Source organism: Gymnoscopelus microlampas, assembly GCF_963454915.1.
Source record: "Gymnoscopelus microlampas genome assembly, chromosome: 7".
Lineage (NCBI taxonomy): Eukaryota > Metazoa > Chordata > Actinopteri > Myctophiformes > Myctophidae > Gymnoscopelus > Gymnoscopelus microlampas.
Genome location: NC_139944.1, coordinates 42493414 through 42517762, shown reverse-complemented (window position 1 = coordinate 42517762; position 24349 = coordinate 42493414). Strand labels below are relative to the sequence as shown.

The window sequence follows — 24349 nt, the reverse complement described above, 5'->3', positions numbered from 1 at the left end:
ACAAAAGGTTTTGGCTGCCAAGAAAATGTGTCCTGGCTCAAGAATGAAGAGCTGTGAATGCCACAGCCATTCTGTGCATTCCTTAAACACCCCCAGCTCTCTATCTACACCACGTATTATCACCACTATTTAGGACTTTATGGGATATTTGCTGATAGCCATTATCCTCACCATCTTCATAAAATATCTTTAGTCAACAAACCAGTCATTAAAAGTAGATAATTGTGGAGGATATTTGCTGATAGCCATTATCCTCACCATCTTCATAAAATATCTTAAGTCAACGAACCAAAGTCATTAAAAGTAGATAATTGTGGACTTGAGCTGAGAAGGATGTGGCCATCACTGACCATCAGTCTCCAGAGATTAGACTCTAGCATTATTATTATCATTATTTTTTTTAAACTACAATTGTATTTCATTGAATCTCCACAGTCCACCTCCAGGCCTAAATGTCTTTCTTTTTTTTTTTGTCAGAAAAAAACTGGACATACCCCATAAAGTCTGTTCAAATGTGCCAGAGAAAGTGATGGCTTCAAAGAAAGCAGGAAGGAAGGATGTTTATAGACGTCTAGACTTGGCAGCTTCATCATGGCCACTACTGTACTTTACTGTGTCCCTCCGTTCACATCTTCTACTGCCGTTGTTTGAGCAGGTGTTACGACTCAAACCGAGCTCCCTAGGAGTTCGTTTTTTTTGTATGGCTGCATTGTTTATTCCTTAATGCATGCCTGATGTTATCTTCCTTGACCAACCCCCCCCCCCCCCCCCCCAACTCAAAGTCATTAACCCATTAAGGCCTGAGGTTCCGATTCTACAAATGTCTTCTAAATCCCAACTGTTTTCTGAACAACCTATGTTTCTATATCAGTGGTGCTCAAACCCTTCCATGTCAAGGACCCCGAAAATGATGTGTATTTGGCCGCCGACCCCCATCTCAAAATGTTTTGTTCCAGGGGCCCCCCCAGGAGCAAAGAATAGAGTTAAACATTTTCGCTTTAAACAATATATATTCAAAGATTTGCACACATTTTCACGATTTTTCTAAAATAGCAGATCTACAAGCTCGTAGCACGGCACTCGGTGCCGCGCTATGAGCTTGTAGATCTGCTATTTTTGAATAGCCAAAGTGTAAAATAATGCTTTTTTGCTCAAATCTAAAAGTGACACAGATGCGTTCCAGGTCTTAATGGGTGCCTGATGTTATCTTCCTTGACCAACCCCCCTCCCAACTCAAAGTCATTAACCTATCAGGCAGAGCTATTAGCTTACTGTACCGAGTATGAACTGGACTTTGCACATGTATCTACAGTAAACACTCACTACTGATACACACGCATGAATGGTCCTGAACCCTTTCCTGGCTGATCTTTTTAGTTACTGTATGACATGAATAGAAAAGCCATGCAGTCAGAGTCAAGGTCAAATACATTCTTCTCGGGGGAAGCACATGTAAACCTGGTGGTCTAGTCCAAGCGCAGATGTTATTTACAATGTGAATGCCGGCATCCGTTGCAGCAGGGATTGCAGGGAGTTTATTCAAAGTTAATGCAAATTTGGCTGAACCCCGGAGCGAGTGCTGCTCTTGGCTTTCAGAAGCGCTCTGAGCCGTGCCAAAACATGTTTACACTGAGCCGAGTCTGTCTTCCATGCACCTAAAATGGTGAAGAAGAAAGCTATGATTTGCAATGAATTGAGCTCGCCATGCACGGAGCACTGAGTTCACCATTCCCAGTGGTGGGAAAAGTACTCAAATGTTTTACTTTGAGTAAAAGTGTCCATGCTGCAATGTAGAAGTACTCCGTTACAAGTAAAAGTCAGAAATTCGAAATTGATTTTAGTAAAAGTACACAAGTATTGGTATCAAAATGTACCGGTAATTACAGTAAGGTACCAAAATGTTTGAAAATAGCAGATCTAAGTTCTCAACGATGCGACGCGTTGTGAGCTTGTAGATCGGTTATTGCCAGACCCAGGGGGTCGGCCTACATGAGGCTTTGTCTGTCCCTCTGTCCCTCTTTTCTGTCCCTCTTTTCTGTCCCTCTTTTCCTCTTTTCTGTCCCTCTTTTCCTCTGCACACACGTCATGCGAAGTCCGGCCATTCAGATTTCAACCACTAGGGGTCTGGCAGTACCAGGTCTCCTGGTTCTAGTTTTCAAATAGCCTAAGTATAAAACAGAGCTAAAGGGGTTAATCTATGTTTTATAATGTAATAATTTATATCTGCAAAGTAATAACCAGATAATTGTAGTGGAGTAAAAGTACAATATTTGCCTCTGAGATGTAGTGGAGTAGAAGTAAAAAGTATAGACAATAGGAAATACTCCAGTAAAGTAAAAGCATCTCAAAATTTTACTTAAGTACAGTACTTGAGTAAATGTACTTAGTTACTTTACACCACTGACCATTCCCAACGTTTGGAAGCCAAAATGACAGAGCATGTGTATACAGAACATGTAATAGTTCTGTCTGTAGGTAACTGTGTCAGCACAGAACGGAGTACAATATTTCACACCCACTCCCCTGTCAGATTTGTAAATCAGTGCTATACAGTATACGCTGTGTCCAGGAGGCTGTGGATGTTGATTAGCTAGTAGTAGACAGATTGGCCTGGCCTCTAGCTGGGGTCAGCAGTGTCTCTCTCTCTCTAAGCAGCCACGCGTGAGTCATCATGACATCCATGTCCAGCCAGCAGTAACAAGTCAGCATGTCTCTCTGTAATACTACTGTCTCCTGGCAGCCACTGCAACCCACTGCCGCTCTAAAAGTAGTATGTTAGCCACAGTCGTCCTACCACTGTAGAATAAAAGTAAACGCCATTGCAAAATATGATGTGATTTGCAGGACAAAAAAAAAAGTTTTATGATTGCAGACATCTGTGTCTGAGGACGACGGATTTCTATTTTGGTTCAGGCAGTGAGTGAGCCAAAGTACTTCAGAGTTGTCATGGTGCTGCAAACCATATTCTCAATGTTTATTATCTACATCGCAAAAGTGGGTCAAACGCACCGCGCGCGCGAGAGAGAGAGCCTGTGCAGTGTTTTCAAAGCTAAACTATTTGCCAAGTGTTCAGGGGGAAGTGGCTGAGTGGCTATAGGCTCTCTGTGAGTTCTCTGTGAATTCTTTCTAGAGATTTACAATAACAATTGTCACTTCCTCCCCCCTACAGTAAAGTTTTAAAAAGAGCAACATTGTGGCTTCTTTTATGGGGGGGACGGTTCAACTGTGGTCATCACACAATTAGTTTTCACAACAATAGTTTAGTTTTCCTGGGTTGAATTTACTGTAAACCCAACCATAAAACTCAACCTCAACCTTATGTAAACAACAGAGGAGGGGGATTCACACAACTGGGGACGGCTTATCGTTGAAAATTATGACTGCTGTCCAAGGGCACGGATAGCACGGTGTTGTCTATCTTGTTATCCGACAGATGTTGAAGCCACATGGAGAGTAGTCTACAAACCCACACTGTGTTTTGTGCTAGAAAAGGTTTTTGCCCTCCAAGAAAATGTGTCCCGACTCAAGAATGAAGAGCTGTGAATGCCACAGCCATTCTGTACATTCCTTAAACACCCCCAGCTCTCTTACCATCCAACCACCACATATTATCACCACTATTAGGACTTTATGGGCTATTTGTTGATAGACATTATCCTCACCATCTTCAGCAAAACTCTTTTTCTTTTTTGCCTATTTAACTGTGGAGGTTCACAAGTTCATAATGTGGATACAGTACGTATTGTAACTTGGTCTTTTTATTTCTATTTTTCTTTTTTAAACTATTTGTTTATTGTCTTTAAACAGATGTATAAGACACGACAAGGCAAACTTTACACAATCCTTTAGACATACTTTACATAGAAGCAGAAACAAAAAAACAAAAAAAGACCAGACACCTAACAGAAATCAATAAAATAAAATGAAAATAATTGAAAATAAATCAGATCAACACAAAGGGCAAATGCAACAGCATCCAATAAAGTGCATAAAGTCACATCAGTTCATGAGATATTTACATTATCATCCTTTCGCTTCGAAGCATGTCCGACACGTCAACATCTCTTAAGAGTTGGGTAAAAGGGCCCCAAACCCTATCATAGATTTCACTTTTCCTCTTCTGAAAATAAGTTTTTCCTGACATTCTGACTTTAGTAAATGCTTTAGTGAAAAGGGAGATGAGAACATAGAGAATGTGTTAAGTCATGTTAAGTGGGTGTGTCTCTAATGCTGGAGGTTTTCCAAGGACTATTTCTTTTTTCAAATTGTTGCATGTTTGCTTGGGGATGTTTCACTACAGTAGATGTGAGGCCTTCAGGTTGTTGTTGTTGATTTGTATTGTTGTTTTTGTTTCAGACAGCTTTTTGAGGTTTAGAATTTGCATGCGTAACCCAGCAGCAGAGACCTTGCTTTGCATCCTGGCAACTGGCAAGGCAATGTGCAGTTTGACTTTAGGCTGGCAGCAGGTGCGCTGCTCCACCATCACATGCAATGGACCCGATGCTGTGTTGTCCAGATTGATTTTTCCACAGTGAGAACAGTGCTCAATCTCCCTTTTCTAACCACAGCCTTGGAACTGGCACACAGTAAACACCTCAGTGTTATTTTAACTCTGTGTAGCCAAATGGGCCTGTAGGGGTCATTTTGGTTACATCATTTTGTACACCCTCAGAGTAGCAATGGATGCAATTTTCACTGACAATTTCTCAGTGCATGGTGGGAGAGCTTCCAGGGTCGTTGTGAAGAACGTTCACTGTGTAATAACCTTGGCTAAAATAGGAGTGAGGTAGAACTTGAATCAATCCAGAGCTTTTAAATTACCTTGAACTGCTGGTGAAGTATTAGTCAATATGGTTGATGTCCACAGACATGACAGCAGGATCCAATTATCCAGCTCATTGTCATCCAAGATTAAACAGCCGCCATAATTCCTGTATGACAAATGACTGTAGTACTGCCTCCAGTGTTTAACTAATTCCTTCACACTCGGATTCTGGTTGCTCTGTAAATATAAGCCTATTGACATTAAGAACCTAGAATCTTGCTGGCACAAACATTCCGTTTGTGACAGGACGTGTAATTAAATGTGGAATTCTGCAGCGCCTCAAACATCTCTACATCCTGATCTTTGAATCTCAGCTCACCCACAGAGAAATGCTTTTAATACTGCAACCTTATGAGGTGTGAGGACAAAGGCAATACAACACCAGAAACTCGAGACACTACAGTATTTATGTGGCCTCTTAACTTCAGGAGTGTAGACTGCTTTCTTTGGAACTATAAAACCACTGGAATACATGCAGGCTCAGCCAAAGCAACTATAGAAGTCGCACACACTCCGGTTGTTAGGGGTGAGTAGGTAGATGGGTGTTGGGGTTCGTCCCGTGGGGGCCTTTTTTTATTGGGCAGGCAGTGTTGAAAGTATTTAAGATGGCTTATAGTTCAGCGATGTGCCAAAGAAAGCTCTGGTCAGAGTTGTACAAGAAGTGAACCGCACAAAGACCATACTGTACCAATCAACGCGAGTTACCGGTTCTCTAAGAAAGAAAGGGGGGTTGGGGGTTGTAACACAGAAAACCTGGTTTCATGATACCTGAATGCATTATTATATTTATCATCATTACTACAAGATCTAAATGCAAACCTTTTGGATAAGCCTCTGCTAACAAGAAACCTTGAAAGAATTGCCAGTAAGATTATCTCTGACACCTGAGACATGAATTTTCCCCCTGGGAAAGTTTTATCTTATCTTATCTATATAATCTCTGTGGTGATGAATTCACAAAGGTCCATCTGCCCTCCTGAAACTGTATTTATACTTTCTCTGATAGGATCATTTGTGTTTATATTAGTCACTGCTTGTTTTGGGAGGAGAACTGTGTGATTGTTTTATGTCCCACCATATGACCTCATATCCAACTCAGACTAAACAATTTGATGTTGTTATGAATGGGTCGGTGGTGTCTAAAAGTTCACACTGAAATGAGTCAACAGGCCTACTGTCCGGTCACTGCTGATCTGGTTAAATAGCTCCTGTAAGTCAGATAAATCTTACGACTTACAGGAAGTCTGCGTTCCTGGGCTTGAGGGTTTATTTCTCTGAAGATGATATCCATCATTTACTGAGGTTTCAGAAAAATATGATGATTAGTCGAGAGCGAGACATCAGCAAATCCCAGCAGCCTGTCACACAAAAGGACAGGGTCATTTAGTTTAAGTTAATCCATGATAAGCAAAATGCAGGTAGCTAACCTTCTTTAAGCTTTTTGACCTTTTTGTTGCCAATGTTGGCGCTTAATCCATTAAGACCGGGAACGCATCTGTGTCATCTCAAGATTTCTTTGGCTATTCAAAAATAGAAGATCTACAAGCTCCTAGCTATGAACTTGTAAATCTGCTATTTTTTGAAAAATCGTGGAAAATGTGTGCAAATCTCTATACATATGTTTTAAAGCGAACATTTATAACTCTGATCTGTGCTTCTGGGGGGTCCCTGGAACAACATATTTTGAGATGGGAGTCCGCGGCCAAATACATATCATTTTGGGGGTCCTTGACATGGAAAAGTTGGTGCACCACTGATATAACAACAGGATTTAGAAGACATTTGTAAAGATTTGCACACATTTTCAAAAATAGGAGATCTACAAGCTCATAGCGCGGCACTCGGTGCTATGAGCTTGCACATCTGCTATTTTTGAATAGCCAAATAAATCTAAAATGACAGAGATGCTTCCCTCGGTCTTAATGGGTTCAAATTGCAGTACGTACATTGTGCAATGACGTCTCAACACCCTGTTTACATTGCAGCTGAAATCCGACTTTCTTTGACCAAAGCCCGAGGCAATGTCTTAAGACCAATAGAGGAACCTGTAATTATCTCCAAAGTCCTCGCTATAGCACAGATCACCTGAGGCTCTCTGTGGTATAGGACAAAGAGGGATCAGACCTTTATAACAGATGCCTCTGTCTAGTCCCGTACACTCCAGCAAGTCAAGCCATGTCAGACAATGACAATTGATAGAGAATGAGATTCTTCAAGAGCCCAGCGCTTGTTGAATAGAACACTGGACAATAGCAGGCAGAGGCAAAGCCATCATTATTCTCTATCACATACATTTATTGGGAGGTGGGGCATCAATGTAATGTATGGCAGCAATTTATAATTGTCTTCATTATGGCTTAACCAATAGATTTTCTTTTTTCAATTATTCCATTAATCTATGACATTAACTGAAGCCTTATGTTTTTTTTTAAATGAGGCAATAAGGTACAAGATGATGGTAAATGTTCATCGCAAGTTATCTGAACCCAAACAGACATCTTGAAATTGCTAAATAAATACTTTTCCCAGCAATCAAAAACAACTTTTCCTTTATAATATGGAATAGACGTTCACGTTTTGCTGAAGTCGTAAATCACACATCAGTCACTAAAATTATTATTTGATTACTACAATTTTATTTGATTAATTTGCTTTTGATCATTATTTATTTCACTCCTAAAGGAATGTGTCAGTCAGCTGGATGCAGATCAAACCCCTCTGTCTCCGCAGGTGAACATTAATTAGGTTCCACCACATTCAAGCTTGATTAAATGCTCCCTGCACAAACCATCTGTGGGAATAAAAGTCCTCTGAGACACACTAACAACACCATTCCTCAGCCAGATTACACTGCCATGATGTTGCACTGTACTTTGTTGTTATCATACACATGTTGGTCAGTGATAGTCTCTGGGTGTTAATGGGGTTGAACATAATGGCTGTGAGCAAGGAGTCATTGCCTGATGAAGACCTATGAGGTCGAAACGTTGCCCCATTAAGACCGGGAACGCATCTGTGTCATTTTTAGATTTCTTTGGCTATTCAAAAATAGCAGATATACAAGCTCACAGCGTGGCACCGAGTGCTATGAGTTTGTAGATCTGCTATTTTTTGAGAAATCGTGAACATTTTGAATATATTATATATTTTTAAGCAAACTCAAATCTTTGCTCAGTGCCGCACCATGAGCTTGTATATCTGCTATTTTTGAATAGCCAAAGAAATCTAAAATGTCAGAGATGCGTCCCTGGTCAAAATGGGTTAAAGAAAATACATTTTAGGAGCTTTAAACCAGTGTGCGGATGTGTTTACCGTCTTCTCCTTGATATTTGCCTTGATGTCCAGCATCTGGCCTAAATACAGGTACAAGATCTTCTCTGTGAAATGAACACATTAATGCTCCTATGATATAAACAAAGCAGCAAATGGATTGATGTGTTGTACCATTGTTTTACCATTGTTTTCAAGCAGAGGGATTTGCATGGGCGTTTCTCTTTGTTTTAGCTGCTTATAGCACATGGGCTTCAGACAATGAAAGTGTGCTTTATGGGTATTTGGGTATTATGTACAATATGTTGGTGCCGGTTGAGGGTCAAAAGAAACATTGTAACATTAGAGCACAATACCAAAAATGGTCTGTTAACAGTATATCTTCTCCTAGGGAGAAGTAATGGGAAGCAATGGGATACTAATGAAGTCATAACACTGACTACTTCACCTCTCTTCCAAGTTCACCTGGCTCTAGCTCGTCTGTGTGAACAGTGTCCAACTGAGCTATGTTTCTGACTGTTCATTCACAGAGATACAGACAACTGAACCACCCATGATGATGGGCCAGGGGGAAAAATAACTGTATCCAGAACTTGTCTTTCATCAATGTCAACCGGGAACCATATTAAAAGAGCCGTTTAGCTTCAAACTCAAGGAGACATTTCATTGGAGACATTTCTAAAGCCATGTTTGGTGCAATGAGAAATGAAGACACTTATTTAGGACTTATTTGCTAAGGATGATTGATTGCAAAACTGCCTGGGATTGTTTTCTATCTTCATGTGGGACGGGAGTTTGCGCCATAAAATTGTTAATACAATGATGTTATGTCTGTAGCACTGTAGCACATGCGTAGACTCTGAACCGAACATGAATTAAAATATCACAATTCACTTGCATACTGGGAAAAAGGCGTCCACTGTTAGCTTTGAGACATACAGTAGAAGTTGAATCAAATTCTTAACAGCTGTGATGCATTACCACGCAAGGACCAGCCTCAAAGGTATTTTGTTCTCCAGTGCATAATCTATTGTGACAGATGTGCACGATCACAAAAAGGATGCATTCTTTTCTGCTGAGGCCATGTAATGTTTCCAAGAGATACAAAAGACTGACTGTCATTATTCAAATATTGACACTGGCATGGCTATGGCAATATTTACATCCAACATAACACTGGTAATAATTCTGGAGAAGACTAGTCTGTAGTCTCACAGGCATTTGTAAAAAAAAAATCTAATCAGTTAAAAAATAAAAACATAAAAAAGATAAACTTGCTGGCTTTAATTTGGTTCCAGACAGTTCATGACTTTTTGCAAATTGAGTTTTGTTTTTACAGATGAACCTTATTCATAATCCAGGCAGTCACATTAGCACGGTTAGCAAAATAGAGGTCAGCGTAGCATAGTCCCAATGCTGGCCAGTGTGAGGTCTCTTTGAAATGACTGCTGACAGTGCTGAGTATGTTTACACTGGGCCACGCCAGTCTGTGGTCTTGGTGAGACCAGTTAGCTAAATGAGGAATGGGCTAAAAACAGAGCTCTTTGAGGAGTGGGAGAGAGACGCTGCAGGGAGGGAACAGTGAAATGATGGCATGAATAACATGCCTATTGCTACTTGCTAGCTGGCTCCAGACCTGTAGTGCTTCAAAATAGGTGGCTCGGTTATTATGCTTTTCTCACGTGAATAAGCCTCAGGGTGAGGCTTATTCTGAATAAATATTCATTGGAATCAATATACATGTATCTCACACACACACTGACTGTTAAATAAAATAGTTAGACATTAGGCACACCAGGACTTCATTCAAACTCATTAGCTTTTCCAACTTAAGTAAAACAAACAAACAAACAAACAAACAAAAAACACCTAATATAATAGTACTCTAAAACAATATCTCTAAGTCTCTATCAAAACAAAAATATACATACAAGTCTCACTCTCACTCATGCCAGACCCTGGATTTCTATACTTATACTCTATAATATTTTATGATGATATAACAGAATGCCTATATACGTATTGTTTGATATGTTTAACAAAGCAAGCAATAATGGATACTTTCAACAAAATGTGTAGATGCTAGCACACACACACTTTATACAGTGTATCAAAAGACTCCTGAGCTGCTTTTGGGCGGTGACAGTGTATTCCTCATAAAAAGATGACATTGACTTGATCACTGTGTAAGAGAAGTGTGAATATAACCTGAATCTGTGTTGACGTTTCCGCCTTACCACTTCACAAACAATATTTCGTTATGTCTTCTGCAGTTCTGCTCGCTCACCTTTGAAAACGGCACAAAGGATGGCTTCAATCTTTCCCCTCTCAATTGCTTCCGTGTGTTTTGTTTGGACACGACCGTTGGCCACAGCTGGCTCTGGTAGCCTATGGCCAGGGCCTGGTTCAACAGGCCTAATTCTTATGAGCATGGTTATGTGAAGTAGACATGTCCATGCCGTAAACATTAGCACCAAGCGTGACTCCTAACAGAGAAACGGTGTCCTTTTACACAGCTTCACTTTGGGACTCATGAGCAGGACCAGACGTTTCTTTGTTGGATCTTGTCTGTTTGAGTAAGATCAGAACCTGACCCTTGCCCACTTGAAGTATACCAGCTTAAATGAGGTGGAACTTGGCCCAACATGAAACAAGTGTTCACATACGCAGGCATGACAGATTTAATCATACCAACGTACTGCTGAAGGGGTTGTGATGAGGTCCAATCAAATGCCACCTTGATGTTCTGAAAATGGCAATTTTCTTTTTTCTCTCTTTTCTTCTCCATGTGCCGCTCATCTAGCAGAAGGGCAGAAGATGAAACAGAGCAAACACTCGCTGGGTGGATTGTTGATGTATTTGCCCTTATGTTCTAATGATCGTGTTGTTACAGGTGAAAATGGCTGAGTAGACAGTTCAATTTGCTTGGGGGGATGGGGGGAAATATACAGTACACACACACATGTGTGTGTGTGTGTATATATATATATATATATATATATATATATATATATATATATATATATATATATATATATATATATATATATATATATATATTAAATAGGCCATGCATTTCCTTTAGGGAAATGTCTGGTATTTTTTTAGTATATCACAATTTAACAATTGAATGAAAAATCTATGCGTCAAAATGAGTGAAAATAGTAGATCAAGCTCACACAATGTGTCACAATGTGTCACAATGCAACGCATTTTGAGCTTGTAGGTCGGCTATTTTCGCTATGTGTCCTATGACAAAGTATAGGGCTTAAGTTGAGTTTGTGTTTGTGTCTGTGTGTTTGTGCATCTTGTAAACCACTGGGCCGACCAATGCCAAACTTTGTATGCACACTTCCAGTGGGCCACAGAAGTTGCTCCACACGTTGTTTTCAATGAAATATTAACTTGGGACAATGGATGTCAATGTTGCTCTGACCGCTCTCAGTCTGAAATCCACATCGGAGCCACATCGTTCCCCTGTGGATCCCGAGATCCACATGATTCTTTTTTTCCCTTTCTTTTTTTTAAACGAATTGAACCCTGTGAGTACAGTAGGTACTGTACTGTCGACTTCACTAAACGCAGATGATCCCAAAATCCCATGAGCATCCCATGAGCATATATATATTTAATATGCTCATACTGAAAAGTATTTCACTTTTTCTTTTTGGTTGCAGAAAGTATAAAGCTGGCATTGGTTAAAGGCATTCCAAAGTACTGTTCGCTACATAAGAGGCCAAGAAAATATATCTGTCGTGTGGTTTTATGTTTTTGGATGTTCCTCGGTCATGTGGACATTCTTTGGTCGATGCAGTGCTGTCAGCACTAATCAAATGTCCGAACAGACACCAGCCTTTGAAAGTGACCTTCCGTGGCAGACATATAGAGAACATACAGTTCATTTCACATAAAGTATGTATGTATGCATTCATGCATTCTAGGCAGACTACTACGTATGAAATGTATTAGGATAAGAATTGACTGCACTGACACAGAAAGTTAATTTGCTGTTAATAGAAAGTAGGAGATGAAATCATCCTTCTGGTCAAATACCTAGATTTATGTATTCAGGATTGCAAAATGTTCTGTTTTTACGCAAGATGTTTTACATCACATAAACACAACCAGGACTGTGTACTAATTTAAATTTAAACCCCCACACAGTACTGTATATACTTAGTTGATCGGGTTCCTCCAGGGGTTACTACTTTGTTCCTTACTTTTTTCCCCTCCACACCAAATTTCTAATCCCCAAATGGCGATCTTCAAGGTCACAATGCGTCACGGCATCGCGGTGTGAGCTAGTAGATCTGCTATTTTCACTGAATGTTCCTCCCAGAATAGGGACGCTAGTCGCTAGGGTTCATCTGGTTAGGCATCTCATTTCAAGAAATTAAGAAGAGATGGAAGCGCGACATCAGCTACTGACTTGACTACTTCAAAACGTTTGATGGAAAATGGTTCAGACAGACTGGAAGTATATAATAATGCGTACACGATTTGATGATATGCTCATCAAATCTATAAACAGATTTTAAAACAAATGATGAATGCAGTTGTTGAGCGCTACATACATTTTCCAGTTCGGGGGTGATTAAGCATAAAATATACCTTGAAATCAAAGACGGTGCACACTGCACACTGTGTGCTCCATCTAGCATACATCTGTAGTTCTCATCAGGTACCTTTTCAAATAAAGTGTTGGTTTATGGCTATCACATCTGCTCTGACAACCATCTGCTTCATGTTAAGAGATGAAGTTAATTGTATACTTGGATGTGGAGGACAAGCCATGACATTAAAACATCACGCCAACATTTCTTGATTGTTCTGGTGTCAAATGTCAAATACAAATGTATGGAAAGCATATTAGGAAGATATTTAAAGGGATAGTTCACCCCAAAAATACTTTTTTTCTATAGATTAGTCACCCCATGGAGACTTGAATTCATGGATATGTTTTTGTTTCTGGCGCATTCCTAAGCCAATAATTTGATGACAGGCAGTGGTTCCGGTAGGAGACACCAAGGAGACTCTTTGTGTCTCCTACCGGAACCGCTGAACTATCCCTTTAACCACTTGTGAGATTATATATCTGCTATTTTTTTTGCATTATACTGGCGTCCAGTGTGTATAAATTAAGGATACTATAGACTGTTTGTGTTCAAAATAGGGATGTCAGGGTTAATGTGGCTGAGGGGCCAGGTTACTGGCACAAAAGACTTGGGTCATATTGGGTTACTCTTTAACTCATGTTTCTAGGTAACTCTTTGTCAAAAAATCTGCATCTGGGTCATGTGTTCATTTGTTTTTGTTTCTGCTTGTATTAGTTTACAGGGAGGCTCGTTTCCTGTGGGTTGGAATGAAAATTGTACACTTTGCAAGATAGAGCTGCTGGCACTTGGTTGGTTGCCACTTGCCAGTAAACGTATCTCCTCCAACGGTTTTGTTTTCAGTCAGACACTCAACCCATCAAGGTCACGTGAACTCTGATCTCCTGACCTGTACCTTTCTTTCTGTTCTCCAGAACCCAGAATCTCTGGACTCGTCCATCCAGAGCGCCCTGTCGGCTCTGTTCCCGCCCTTTGAGGCTACGGCGTCCGTCGTCCTCTGCCAGCTGTTCCGTACCATCGAGGAGCGTTACCACGGCGACGCGTTGCACTGCCTGCTGGACTTCCTCATTCCCTCCAAACATCTCCTCGAGAGTGTGCAACAGGCGGCATGTGTGAGTAATACCATGCAAGTGTGCTGTATACGTACAGATTCACACAAACTCACACTTCATATGAACAGATCTGGCATATCAACATCTATTAAATCAGTTTATAGAGATAGTATTCTACAGTGTTGATTTCGTCGACTAAAACTATGACGAAAAATGTTCGTCGACTACCTTTTATCACTGACGAAAACTAAAAAAAAACTAAGCTATGATGACTAACACTAAGACTAAATATATTGACAATTTCGTCAACAAATAAAAACTAGACAATGTTAGGGAGGGACGAGTGGAGAAGAGATCCAGTAGAACTAAAAGTCAAGTCATTTTATGTTTGGTTGAGCTCAGGTGTTGCGCTCTGAAAATAGCAGATCTACAAGGTCACAACGCGTCGCGCTGCGACGCGTTGTGAGCTTGTAGATTGGCTATTTTCAGCATGCAACCAAGTGTAAAATCAGCCATTACGACGCCATCAAGGCACCGCCAAAATACATTTTTGTCGACTAAATCAACTGTAGATTTAGTCGACTATAATCTTATGATATTTAGACGACTAAAACTAGACTAACAGTAAAACATTTCAGATGACTAAAATATGACTAAAACTAAATGGAATTTGATTCAAAAGACTATGACTAAAACTAAATCAAAATTTGCTGTCAAAGTATGCTATATATGAGGAGGGTTTTGGATCATCAGACATAATTAACTTAGAGTGAAGTTTAGTGTTTACTTTGATTTAAAGAGATTACTTGCCCTGTGCCTACTTTTAAGATGTTTTGTATTGCATGGATTCCAATTATTTATAGTGGCACTATGCCCAGATGTGCACGTGAGATAAGACAGTTTAAGCTCGCTATTCACTTCAGCTCGAGCACAACGGATTTATTTCAACAGTGTATTTAAGGACACTATTTTCTGGCTAAATCCAGGGTTCAACTAAGTTATTCATTAATATGACATGGGGTTAAATGGGAGTTTATGTCTCCTCCATTTATTATCAAATTCAATTCAGGAGAGATGGTAAATAGTGCCCATTTCAAACTAAATAAACAAGGACAGCATTCCAAGTTGACTTTTTAATTGCCACATGGACATTTTGGGCAAGATGCTGTTCACCGAGTGTGCTGATACTAGTCTTCAATGCACTTAACATTTTTTCCTGTAATTTCCTTGTGTAGAGTTGCCATCTCACCTGAGTTTTATCCAGCTACTCATTCTCTATAGTCTACCACTGACAGTAAGCCATGGGGTTCAGGAGCTACTAAATTCAGAACACCCCCTGAAACCACTCTCTTTTATATCTCTACTCAGGCGACATACTCAGATGTACTTTTCCGCTGTGAGGGATGGCCGCTGTGTCTTCATGACAAAACCGTCATCCAGCTAGCTCCTCTCAACCCTCTGCTACTGCGTCCAGGGGACTTCTACCTCCAGGTGGAACCGTTTGGGGACCAAGCAGCACGCATTGTCCTCAAATGCCTTCTGGAAGAGGGGTGTCGTGAAGTGGACGAGACGCCGATCCCCGAGACGTCCTACCCTTGCATCTTCACTGAAGACTGGCTGCAAGAAATCAACGAAGGACGCCATGGGACACGGCTCTCACGTTGCTTGCTCTCCACAGACCAAGGAATAATAAAGTTGCCCTGGGTTAAGGTAGCCATTCCAGAGTTTTTAGATAAGCCCAAGACCATGCCCACTCCTTCTGTCACCCGTGAAGCTCCCGTTGAGTCGAAACACCTGTCAGTGCCTTCCCATTTCAACTCGTCCACCCTCCCTTTGGAGAACATGATTCTTCCTTCAAGGGACAGAATCTCTGTGTCTTTGAGACTCGGGGATAGTTCCTCAAAACTTATCAAAATGGAACGTGACAAACGTGTCCCCAAAATACTCTCCACAACCCAAACCAAGCCCGTGGGATGGGTTTCACCCAATACCTGGGACAGTCGGAACTATCGTGAGATAGAGGGTGACTATGTGGACCTTGTTGATTTTGCCAAGGAGAAGGAGGCTTTGGCAAAAGTGGACAGTACTCCAAGTCCTACTGCACCTCTTTTGTTCAAACCAGTCAGGCCACCTCCACCTATACCTACAGGCAACAGTGCCCCCTGTGGACGTACTCTAAAATACTCAGCGGAGCCCTGCACGCCCTGCAGTCAGAGGAAGCTGGGGGGACATGAACCTACTGACCAAGAGTTGAAATGTAGGTATAGAGATTCTTACATGGCAGCTTTACGGAACCCAGTCCCTTTTGAGAAGGGAAGTGTCGATCTCCTGGCTGCCCTGGACGAGGTGGGCCTTAGTGAAGAGCTGGAGTCTGGATCCCAGAACACAAACGCGGTTCACAGGGATGAGCAAGGCACGTCTTATAACCACTGTGACGAAGCAACCATAAGCCATGAGCCACAGGAAAATGGACAATGCTGTGAAACAACGATGCCACCTTTTGTGCCACCCCACAAACAACCACCCAGTGGTTTGGAATCAGGAAACGCAATGAGGGAATTGCCCGTTGCTCATATATTACCCCCTGGTGGAGACTATAGCCAGGAAGCACAGAGACATCCGATTTCCCACCAAGTAGGACATAACTCTAAGGGGCATCTAATGCCAGGTGCTCCTCCTCAGCCTCCTCATGAGGCCTGTGATGGCAGCATTAAAGCATTCCAGATGGCGGAGGCGATTAAACCCTCGGGGAAACACAAAGCCAAACTCAGGTCTCTGTCCACGGTGTCGGAGATAGTCAAAGGAAGTCCGCTTCTCCACAAAGCCAACAACAGGAGCTACAGTGATATCTGTCCTGAAATGATACCCAACCTACTGAAGTGTCAGAAAGACACAGATCTGGGTCTGGTGGTTTCTCCAAAGATGGACAGGCGACACTGCAGTAAAAAAGGTAAATAATACGAGGGTGTGTTTGATAGCCGCTCAGAGATAGAAATGTAAATGTTTTAATAATAATACTGGCAGAGCGTATGTTGAACGTGTATCATGTCACATAAATGAGTCAAAGAGTTAGGCCTAAAGTTTAAACATCTTTAACAGGAAATGGGGAGAGTCTAAGATGGGGAGTGACATGCAGCAAAGGCCGTCGGGATTGGGAGTCGAACCCGCAGCGCGCTGCCGAGCTACACTGAGCCTTTTGGCCTGGACCGCTAAACCAGCGGTCCAGGCCAAAAGTTTAAATATTTTTAAGTGGCTTTTTTAAAAGTAATAAAGTAATAAGTAATAAAAACATCAGTGTTTTATTGCCAGAGGGCAATGAAACACTCACATACACAGTTAGTGCAATATAATGATAATAATTATTATGATTATTATGATTGTTATGATTACGATTATTACTGCATAACCAGCTGATTTTTATTACGCGCCGCTTGCTCTAAGGGCCGCTGAACCCACTCTGTCGAAACAGACTGATTGAAACTCCAACTGTGACCTCCAGTGACCTCCAGTGCTTTGGGGAGTGTGTGCTCCGTAGTGTCGAGGGGGTCACGGTTCATGAGGGGGCACTTTAGAATGAGAGGGTTCAGAGGGCATTAGGTCGGACTTGAGTATGATGTTTCACAGGGGGATTCCTCCTCTCCTCGGCTCTCTGTGGCTTCCACAGAGTAGAATGGCAGCATTCACGTCATTCCTTGTACCAAGGGGACAGAAATAGCCTGCCACCCTTCATTCCACTGGAGGGCCTGTGTGCCAACTGTGGACAGCTTATCAGGCAGGAGGAAGCTGCCTGTCGGCGCTGTTGGTTGGAAACCTATCCTGTTTATTATTATCATTATAACTATTTTAATTGAATAGTTAAAATAGCCGATCTACAAGCTTACAATGCGTCGCGACACGTTGTAAGCTTGTACAGTAGATATGCTATTTTCACTACTTTTGTGTGACACTCTTGGATGATGAAGTATGGAGATACGAGGTTTCTGCCCGACAGCGACGATAATGTGTACATCACAGTAAAATACAGTTAATTTCAATGTAAAAGTGTGAAAATGGACATTGTGCATGTGCACCCTCAGCCCTCACACCCATAGAAGAACAACTTGACATCTCAAGTGGAGATACAGTATGCTTGTCGTAGACTATTAAAGCAGCCATGAGAGTGAACACAGACAACACTGTGTGTGCTTTAAAGAGGGGCCAATTAGGATGTCTGAAATCAAAGCCAAGCTTAGTCGGGCCAGCAGTGTTTTGTTACAGAAACCATGTCCAGCGTTTTAAAAAGCTGTCTGTGCACAGTGGTGCAGCTGTGTTGGGTATAGGTCCATGTTGAAAGAGGACTGTTGAGAGTTATGGCTTGAGAAAAATCCCTCTCGTGAAGAATTACTCGCAGTATTAAGAGGGCAGAGGTTGCTGGACAGGATATTACAAGTCAGCAATTATAGCAACGACCAGTATAAACAGGATTCTTTCTATTGTTTTTCTCATGAAATGCCTTCGGTGTAGAAGGGACTTTGTCCTCTGATGAATTTAAAAATACATTCAAATTATGTTGCATGCTGAAAACGAACTCCTCCATAGTTATAATCAGTGGTGGAAAAAGTACTCAAATGTTTTGCTTAAGTAAAAGTATCAATACTGCATTATTGATTACTTCTTTTTACAGTGTTGAAGTATACTGTTGAACATTTACTTGAGTAAAAGTACAAAAGTATTGGTATAAAAATGTACTTAAAGTACCAAAAGTAAAAGTACTGAAATGTTTGAAAATAGACGATCTACAAGCTCACAACGCGATGCGACGCGGTGTGATCTTGTAGATCTGCTATTTTCAAATAGCCGAGGTATAAAATAGGACTAAAGTGGTTAATGTATGTTTTATAATGTAATAATCTATATCTGCAAAGCAACTAGTAACTAAAGTTTTCAAATAATTGTAGTGGAGTAAAAGTACAATATTTGCCTCTGAGATGTAATGGAGTAGAAGTAAAAGTATTGGAAATTGGAAATACTCAAGTAAAGTACAAATACCTCAAAATTGTATTTAAGTACAGTACTTGAGTACATGTACTTTCCACCACTGGTTAAATGTATCTGACATGCTATGTTTTATTAGGAATTTTCAGTTTACGCTTTTAACTTTCATGTTCTTCTTTTTTCTTTCAATGGAAGTCAGTTAACATGCTTGTGACATATACTGACCTTTAGACTCCCACTTAGGCAAGGGTGAAATTCCCCCCACCACGAACGGACCTGATTCTAAACCCCACCACAACTCTAAGACAGACAAACCATTGTGTCTTCTGCAAGTAGAAAAGGCTTCGTCCATCTCTGACGTTCCTCTCTCCTCCCCCCCGACCCAACAATCCAGCTTCAGAGACGTCAGTGGTCTGCTTCAACTGGGCATTATCTGTTTACCAGGTACACACCACCACATCAGCAGTACATGTGTTTATTTATGTTTTATATATACAACTTGTTTTTGTTCTGATTTATAATCTCTCAATTTATCACCTAACCCCTAATTATTTCTAGTCTCAAATTTGTTTTGTTTTTGTCCAAGCACAATGTAAAGACTCATTTCATTTGCCAATTCACCACTGTGAGACTTGTCTTTAAGATCCTACAGCAGGGGTCTTCAACAGGGGGTCCGGAACCCCTAGGGGGTCCTCAGAATTCCTACAGGGGGTCCGCCAAATCTTTTTGTGATGGGGAACATTAGCCGAAATAGCAGATCTACGCCTTGCAGTGTGAGGCGTTGTGAGCTTATAGATCGGCTATTTTCGGAGAGTTTCTGTTGAGGGGAAAAAGAGCTGACCAAGTACAGAGCCATTAATGGTCAAGTTGACTAAATATTGAGGGTTTATAAGGTTAACTATCTTAAAATACACATTAGCATGAATCCAACTATATGAAATCTATGAAAAAGTAAAATCTGCAACACAGTTTTATATAATACGTAGTGGGGGTCCCTGCTGCTTCATCTCTTTCTCAGCTAGGGGGTCCTTGGGCTGAAAAACGTTGAAGACCCCTGTCCTACACAGAATAACATGCCATTTGTGTGCTCTGCCTATCCCTAGGTGGCAGGGACAAGACAGGCAGAGCAGTGGTAGAGGTTCATGCAGGCAGGAAGGAGTGGACATCGCCTCTAGTGTCAGCCCCGGGTGTCTGCAGGTTGCTGCTCTACCTACATGCCATACCCAGGTACCTGTGCACCACAAACACTGAATGACATGTCAACGACTTCATTATAATGTGATTGATACATCTGGGACAGACTTCAACAGGGGGTCGGTGGCCCCTAGGCCACTGGGCCACCAAATTGATGTGTGATAGGCAGGCCTGGAATTTCTTCATTTTAGGGGCAAAGGCCACTTGGCCTTTGGTGTTGTCCATTTTTGAGGGCACAAAGGCCAAATGCCAGGGCAGGAAGGCCATCAAATAAAACAAGATTTTAGTCCATTTAAATAATTAATTGAATTTAAGGGTTAAGGATGATTTAAAATGTAATATGTAGACTATCTGCAGTGAAAAATAAATACATTATGGTATTTACAATCCATACTCAGCCCTGCACCAATCAAAGTTACTGGATTGGTTTAAAGATGGGGAGAGGCCAGTTAAGAATTCAGAATCTCAACAAAAGGTGTCTACATGACAAGAAAGAGACACTGGTGTCTACATATTAACAAGAAAGAGACAGAGGAGAAAGTAGTACAGTCAGCTGTGGCATTAAGGCCACTGTGGTCTCAGGGCATGCAATTTTTTTTGAGGGGCACAAGGCCAAACTGAGGGGCAACGACGGCCATGGCCATCGTGGCCTCCCTGAAATTCCTGCCCTGGTGATAGGTATGTTTTTTTTGGTGTTGTTTTGTTTTTCATTTCAAAAGGTCAGTGTCTGAGAATTCACATGAATCCAACATACAGTATCATATCAGGCAAATGTCCTATTTCTTCTTTGGCCACTAGGGGGAGACTAGACTACAATTTCCTCCTGTGGTCTTACAGGCCTGTTTAGTGCTTTGTTCAATGTTTGGGCTCTTACTGTATGTCCTAAATCAGGATTGCAGCAATACACAGAGACAAGACAACCCAATACAGTATAGTTTGTCGGTGTGTGACAACATGTGAGACAAATTAAACAAATACGTAAAGGATTGCATTGATTGTACAATAACAAGCACAGTTAATGATGCATGCAGCGTGCGTAGGCCTGGGGTTGAGCTCACGGTTAGAGCTGTTAGAGTTGAGCAGTTTTATGGTATGAGGAATAGGTGAGAGCTTCTGTCTGTTTGATTTAACGTATCATTGCCTGAACCTGTGACTTCAAGGGAGCGCCGCAAATTCTCCACACAAGGCCTGTCTCTAGATTACCGCGCTTCAACGATCCTAGGCGTTGCATGCAACTTGTTTTACATGCATATCATCGTAATAAACCAGGCGTTATAGAGGAGGTGAAAAGTATGGGTTCACCACCTTCCATCCAAACCGAATGACTGATTTATCACCAATGATGTATAATCTCTTTAGAAAACACATCATGATTTAGTTATCACACCGCGGGTCTCTTTGCGGTGGATACCATTTGAATGATGTCACTTTTTCATGCGGCGTTGTCACCCACTTCATGCAATGTAGAAATACTCTGTTACAAGTAAAAGTCCTGTATTCAAAATTGACTTGAGTAAAAGTACAAAAGTATACTTAATATAAAATATACGTAATACTAAAAGTAAAAGTACCCATCACGCACAATATCCCATTTCACATATTTCAAAATGTATAAAAATCCTTTGAAAATAGCAGATCTACAAGCTCACAACGCGTCGCTTTTGTAGATTGGCTATTTTCAGATGGCTGAAGTGGTTAATGTATGTTTAACTAAGTAACTAGTAACAAAAGTTTTCAAATAACTGTATTGGAGTAAAAGTACAATATTTGCCTCTGAGATGTAGTGGAGTGTAAGTAAAAGTATTGGAAATTGGAAATACTCAAGTAAAGTACAAATACCTCAACATTGTACTTAAGTACAGTACTTGAGTACATGTACTGTACTTAGTTACTATCCACCACTGCCCATGACCCTGTCCAACCCCCAGGGGGGCTAGCTGTCCCCTTGTTAAAACACAAAGTGTCCTTAGTTCCGCCACAGCGTACATTTACGGGCCGTCTGTGTTTACACTGGAGTTAATGGATGAGACTTTGAGGTTGAAGGTACCACTCTGCTAGTAAAACAACCTCGGGCCGTTGCCTGTAAAAGAAGCATTCTTTTCTGACCGCAAGAACAACAGCGTATAGCCTGCAGCCAGACTGACTGCCAAGCGTCTGGTATGCAGCACCTTGCTATAAGAGCTGGAAGAAGACACATCTCATTTAGTCGGTCTCACACACCGGTAACATAAGAAGAGGCCATTAGCTCAATAAGGCCGGGAATGCATCTGTGGGTCATTTTTTAGATTTCTTTGGCTATTCAAAAATAGCAGATCTACAAGCTCATAGCGCGGCACCGAGTGCCGCGCTATGAGCTTGTAGATCTGCTATTTTTGAAGGAAAAAAAAAACGTGAAAATGTGTGCAAATCTTTGAATTTATATATATTTTTTAAAGCGAACACTTGTAACTCAAATCTTTGGTTCTGGGGATTCTACAAAATGTCTTCTAAATCCTAAGTTTTTTTTTAAATGTATTTGGCCGTGGACCCCCCATCTCAAAATATTTTGTTCCAGGGACCCCTCAGAAGTTGTAACAGAGTTAAAAAATGCTCGCTTTAAAAAATATATTCAAAGATTTGCACAAACTTTCACTATTTTTCAAAAATAGCAGATCTACAAGTTCATGAGCTTGTGAGCTTGTATATCTGCTATTTTTGAATAGCCCAAAGAAATCTTAAAAATGACACACAGATGCATTCCCGGTCTTAAAGGGTTAGGGTAGTCTGTGAAGGGCGTCAAACGTTTGGCATATAAGGACGTGTGGAGGGGGAGAGAGAGAGAGAGAGAGAGAGATGGAGAGAAAGAGAGAGAGATACAGAGATAAGGAGTGAGATAAGTGAGGCGTAAAAGCTCTTTGAATGCCACTTTCAATCAGATAAAGGGTTTTTATGATGAAGTGAACACGTCTTATAATGCGCTCCAACACGACTGTGTGTTTTCCTTCCCAGGCAAGATGTCAGAGATTTGGGAATGACTCTGGTAATTGATGCCAGGAAGAAGACTCCATCGCCCCTCCTCTACAAAGCCCTGCTGATGGCTCAGGTTTGGAACGGCATCAGAACACACACACACACACACACACACACACACACGCACACAGTGGTGTAAAGTAACTAAGTACATTTACTCAAGTACTGTACATTTTGAAGTATTTTTTACTTTACTGGAGTATTTCCAATTTTCAGTACTTTTACTTCTACTCCACTATACATCTCAGACGCAAATATTGTACTTTTACTCCAATACAATTATATGAAAAAACATACATTAACCACTTCGCAGCCCGATATACATTTCGGTTGCGATGCGACGCATTGCGAGCTTGTAGATCTGCTATTTTCAAAATATTTTTATACATTTGAAAACTTGAAATGGGACATTCTGCATAATGAGTACTTTTACTTCAAGTATATTTTGATACCAATACTTTTGTACTTTTACTCAGAGAGAGAGACAGAGAGAGAGAGAGAGAGAGAGAGAGAGAGAGAGCACATAAAGCACAGTGCCATCAAGCCGTCAACTCAGATTTACAGATGAGGAATGTCAGTGCTCAGATTAGTCAACAAGGGTCTGGTTTCGGGTGAAGCAAATCAGGCGTTTACTGTAAATGCAACATGATTCATCAGTGCAAGTTTGTTCAGGCTTTTACATTTCTAGTGAAAATAAACTAAAATAAAAAATAAAAACAATAAACACTAGGGGGAGATATTTCCATTTTTATAAGAGTGGATATGTATGTAGGCTACTTGATCTGGATCTGATTTACTAAGCAAGATCTATGTAGTGGATGAGATGATGGTGAAGGAAACATTTCATTTATATTGTACAGTGTTGTTTACAGGGGAATCACGGCCATTCACTGTGCGTACGACGCGACACCCTCACTCTCACAGATCCGTGATTTCATACCCCCCACTTTTTGAAAAAATTAAAAAAATATATATTTTTTGATAATAAATCGTTAATATCAGGCAAAAATAAGAATTAAATAACCTAACCCTAACCCTAAAACCGAAATAAAGTAACCAAAACACGAAGAAAACTAACAAAATCCGCCCAAAAAACGTTTTGAATTTGTTTTTGTTGAAAATACAGAATTGCAGTTATTTGACAGCTTTAGTTACTAGTTACTTTGTAGATTTATATTATTATCACAAAACATACATTAACCACTTCAGCCCCATATATCTACCAGCTCACATAGCGTCGCGATGCAACGCTATGTGAGCTTGTAGATCTGCTATTTTCAAAAGATTTGTATACATTATGAACTTGTGAAATAAGACATTCTGCACAATGAGTACTTTTATTTTTGGTACATTTTGATGGCAATACTTTTGTACTTTTACTCAAGTACATTTTGAATTCCAGACTACACTAC

At 40.8% G+C, this 24349-nt stretch overlaps 1 protein-coding gene across 1 annotated transcript in view; it reads left to right on the top strand.

Annotated features, from left to right (window-relative positions):
• The window catches only part of quob (quattro b), a 47262-nt gene that overhangs the window by 2323 nt on the left and 20590 nt on the right, over positions 1 to 24349 (top strand). Inside the window, exons 2-6 of the mRNA XM_084063051.1 lie at positions 13623 to 13820; positions 15129 to 16710; positions 18978 to 19178; positions 19838 to 19961; positions 22917 to 23010. Of these exons, the coding sequence (XP_083919177.1) occupies positions 13623 to 13820; positions 15129 to 16710; positions 18978 to 19178; positions 19838 to 19961; positions 22917 to 23010 (2199 nt within the window). The remainder of the gene's footprint in view (positions 1 to 13622; positions 13821 to 15128; positions 16711 to 18977; positions 19179 to 19837; positions 19962 to 22916; positions 23011 to 24349) is intronic.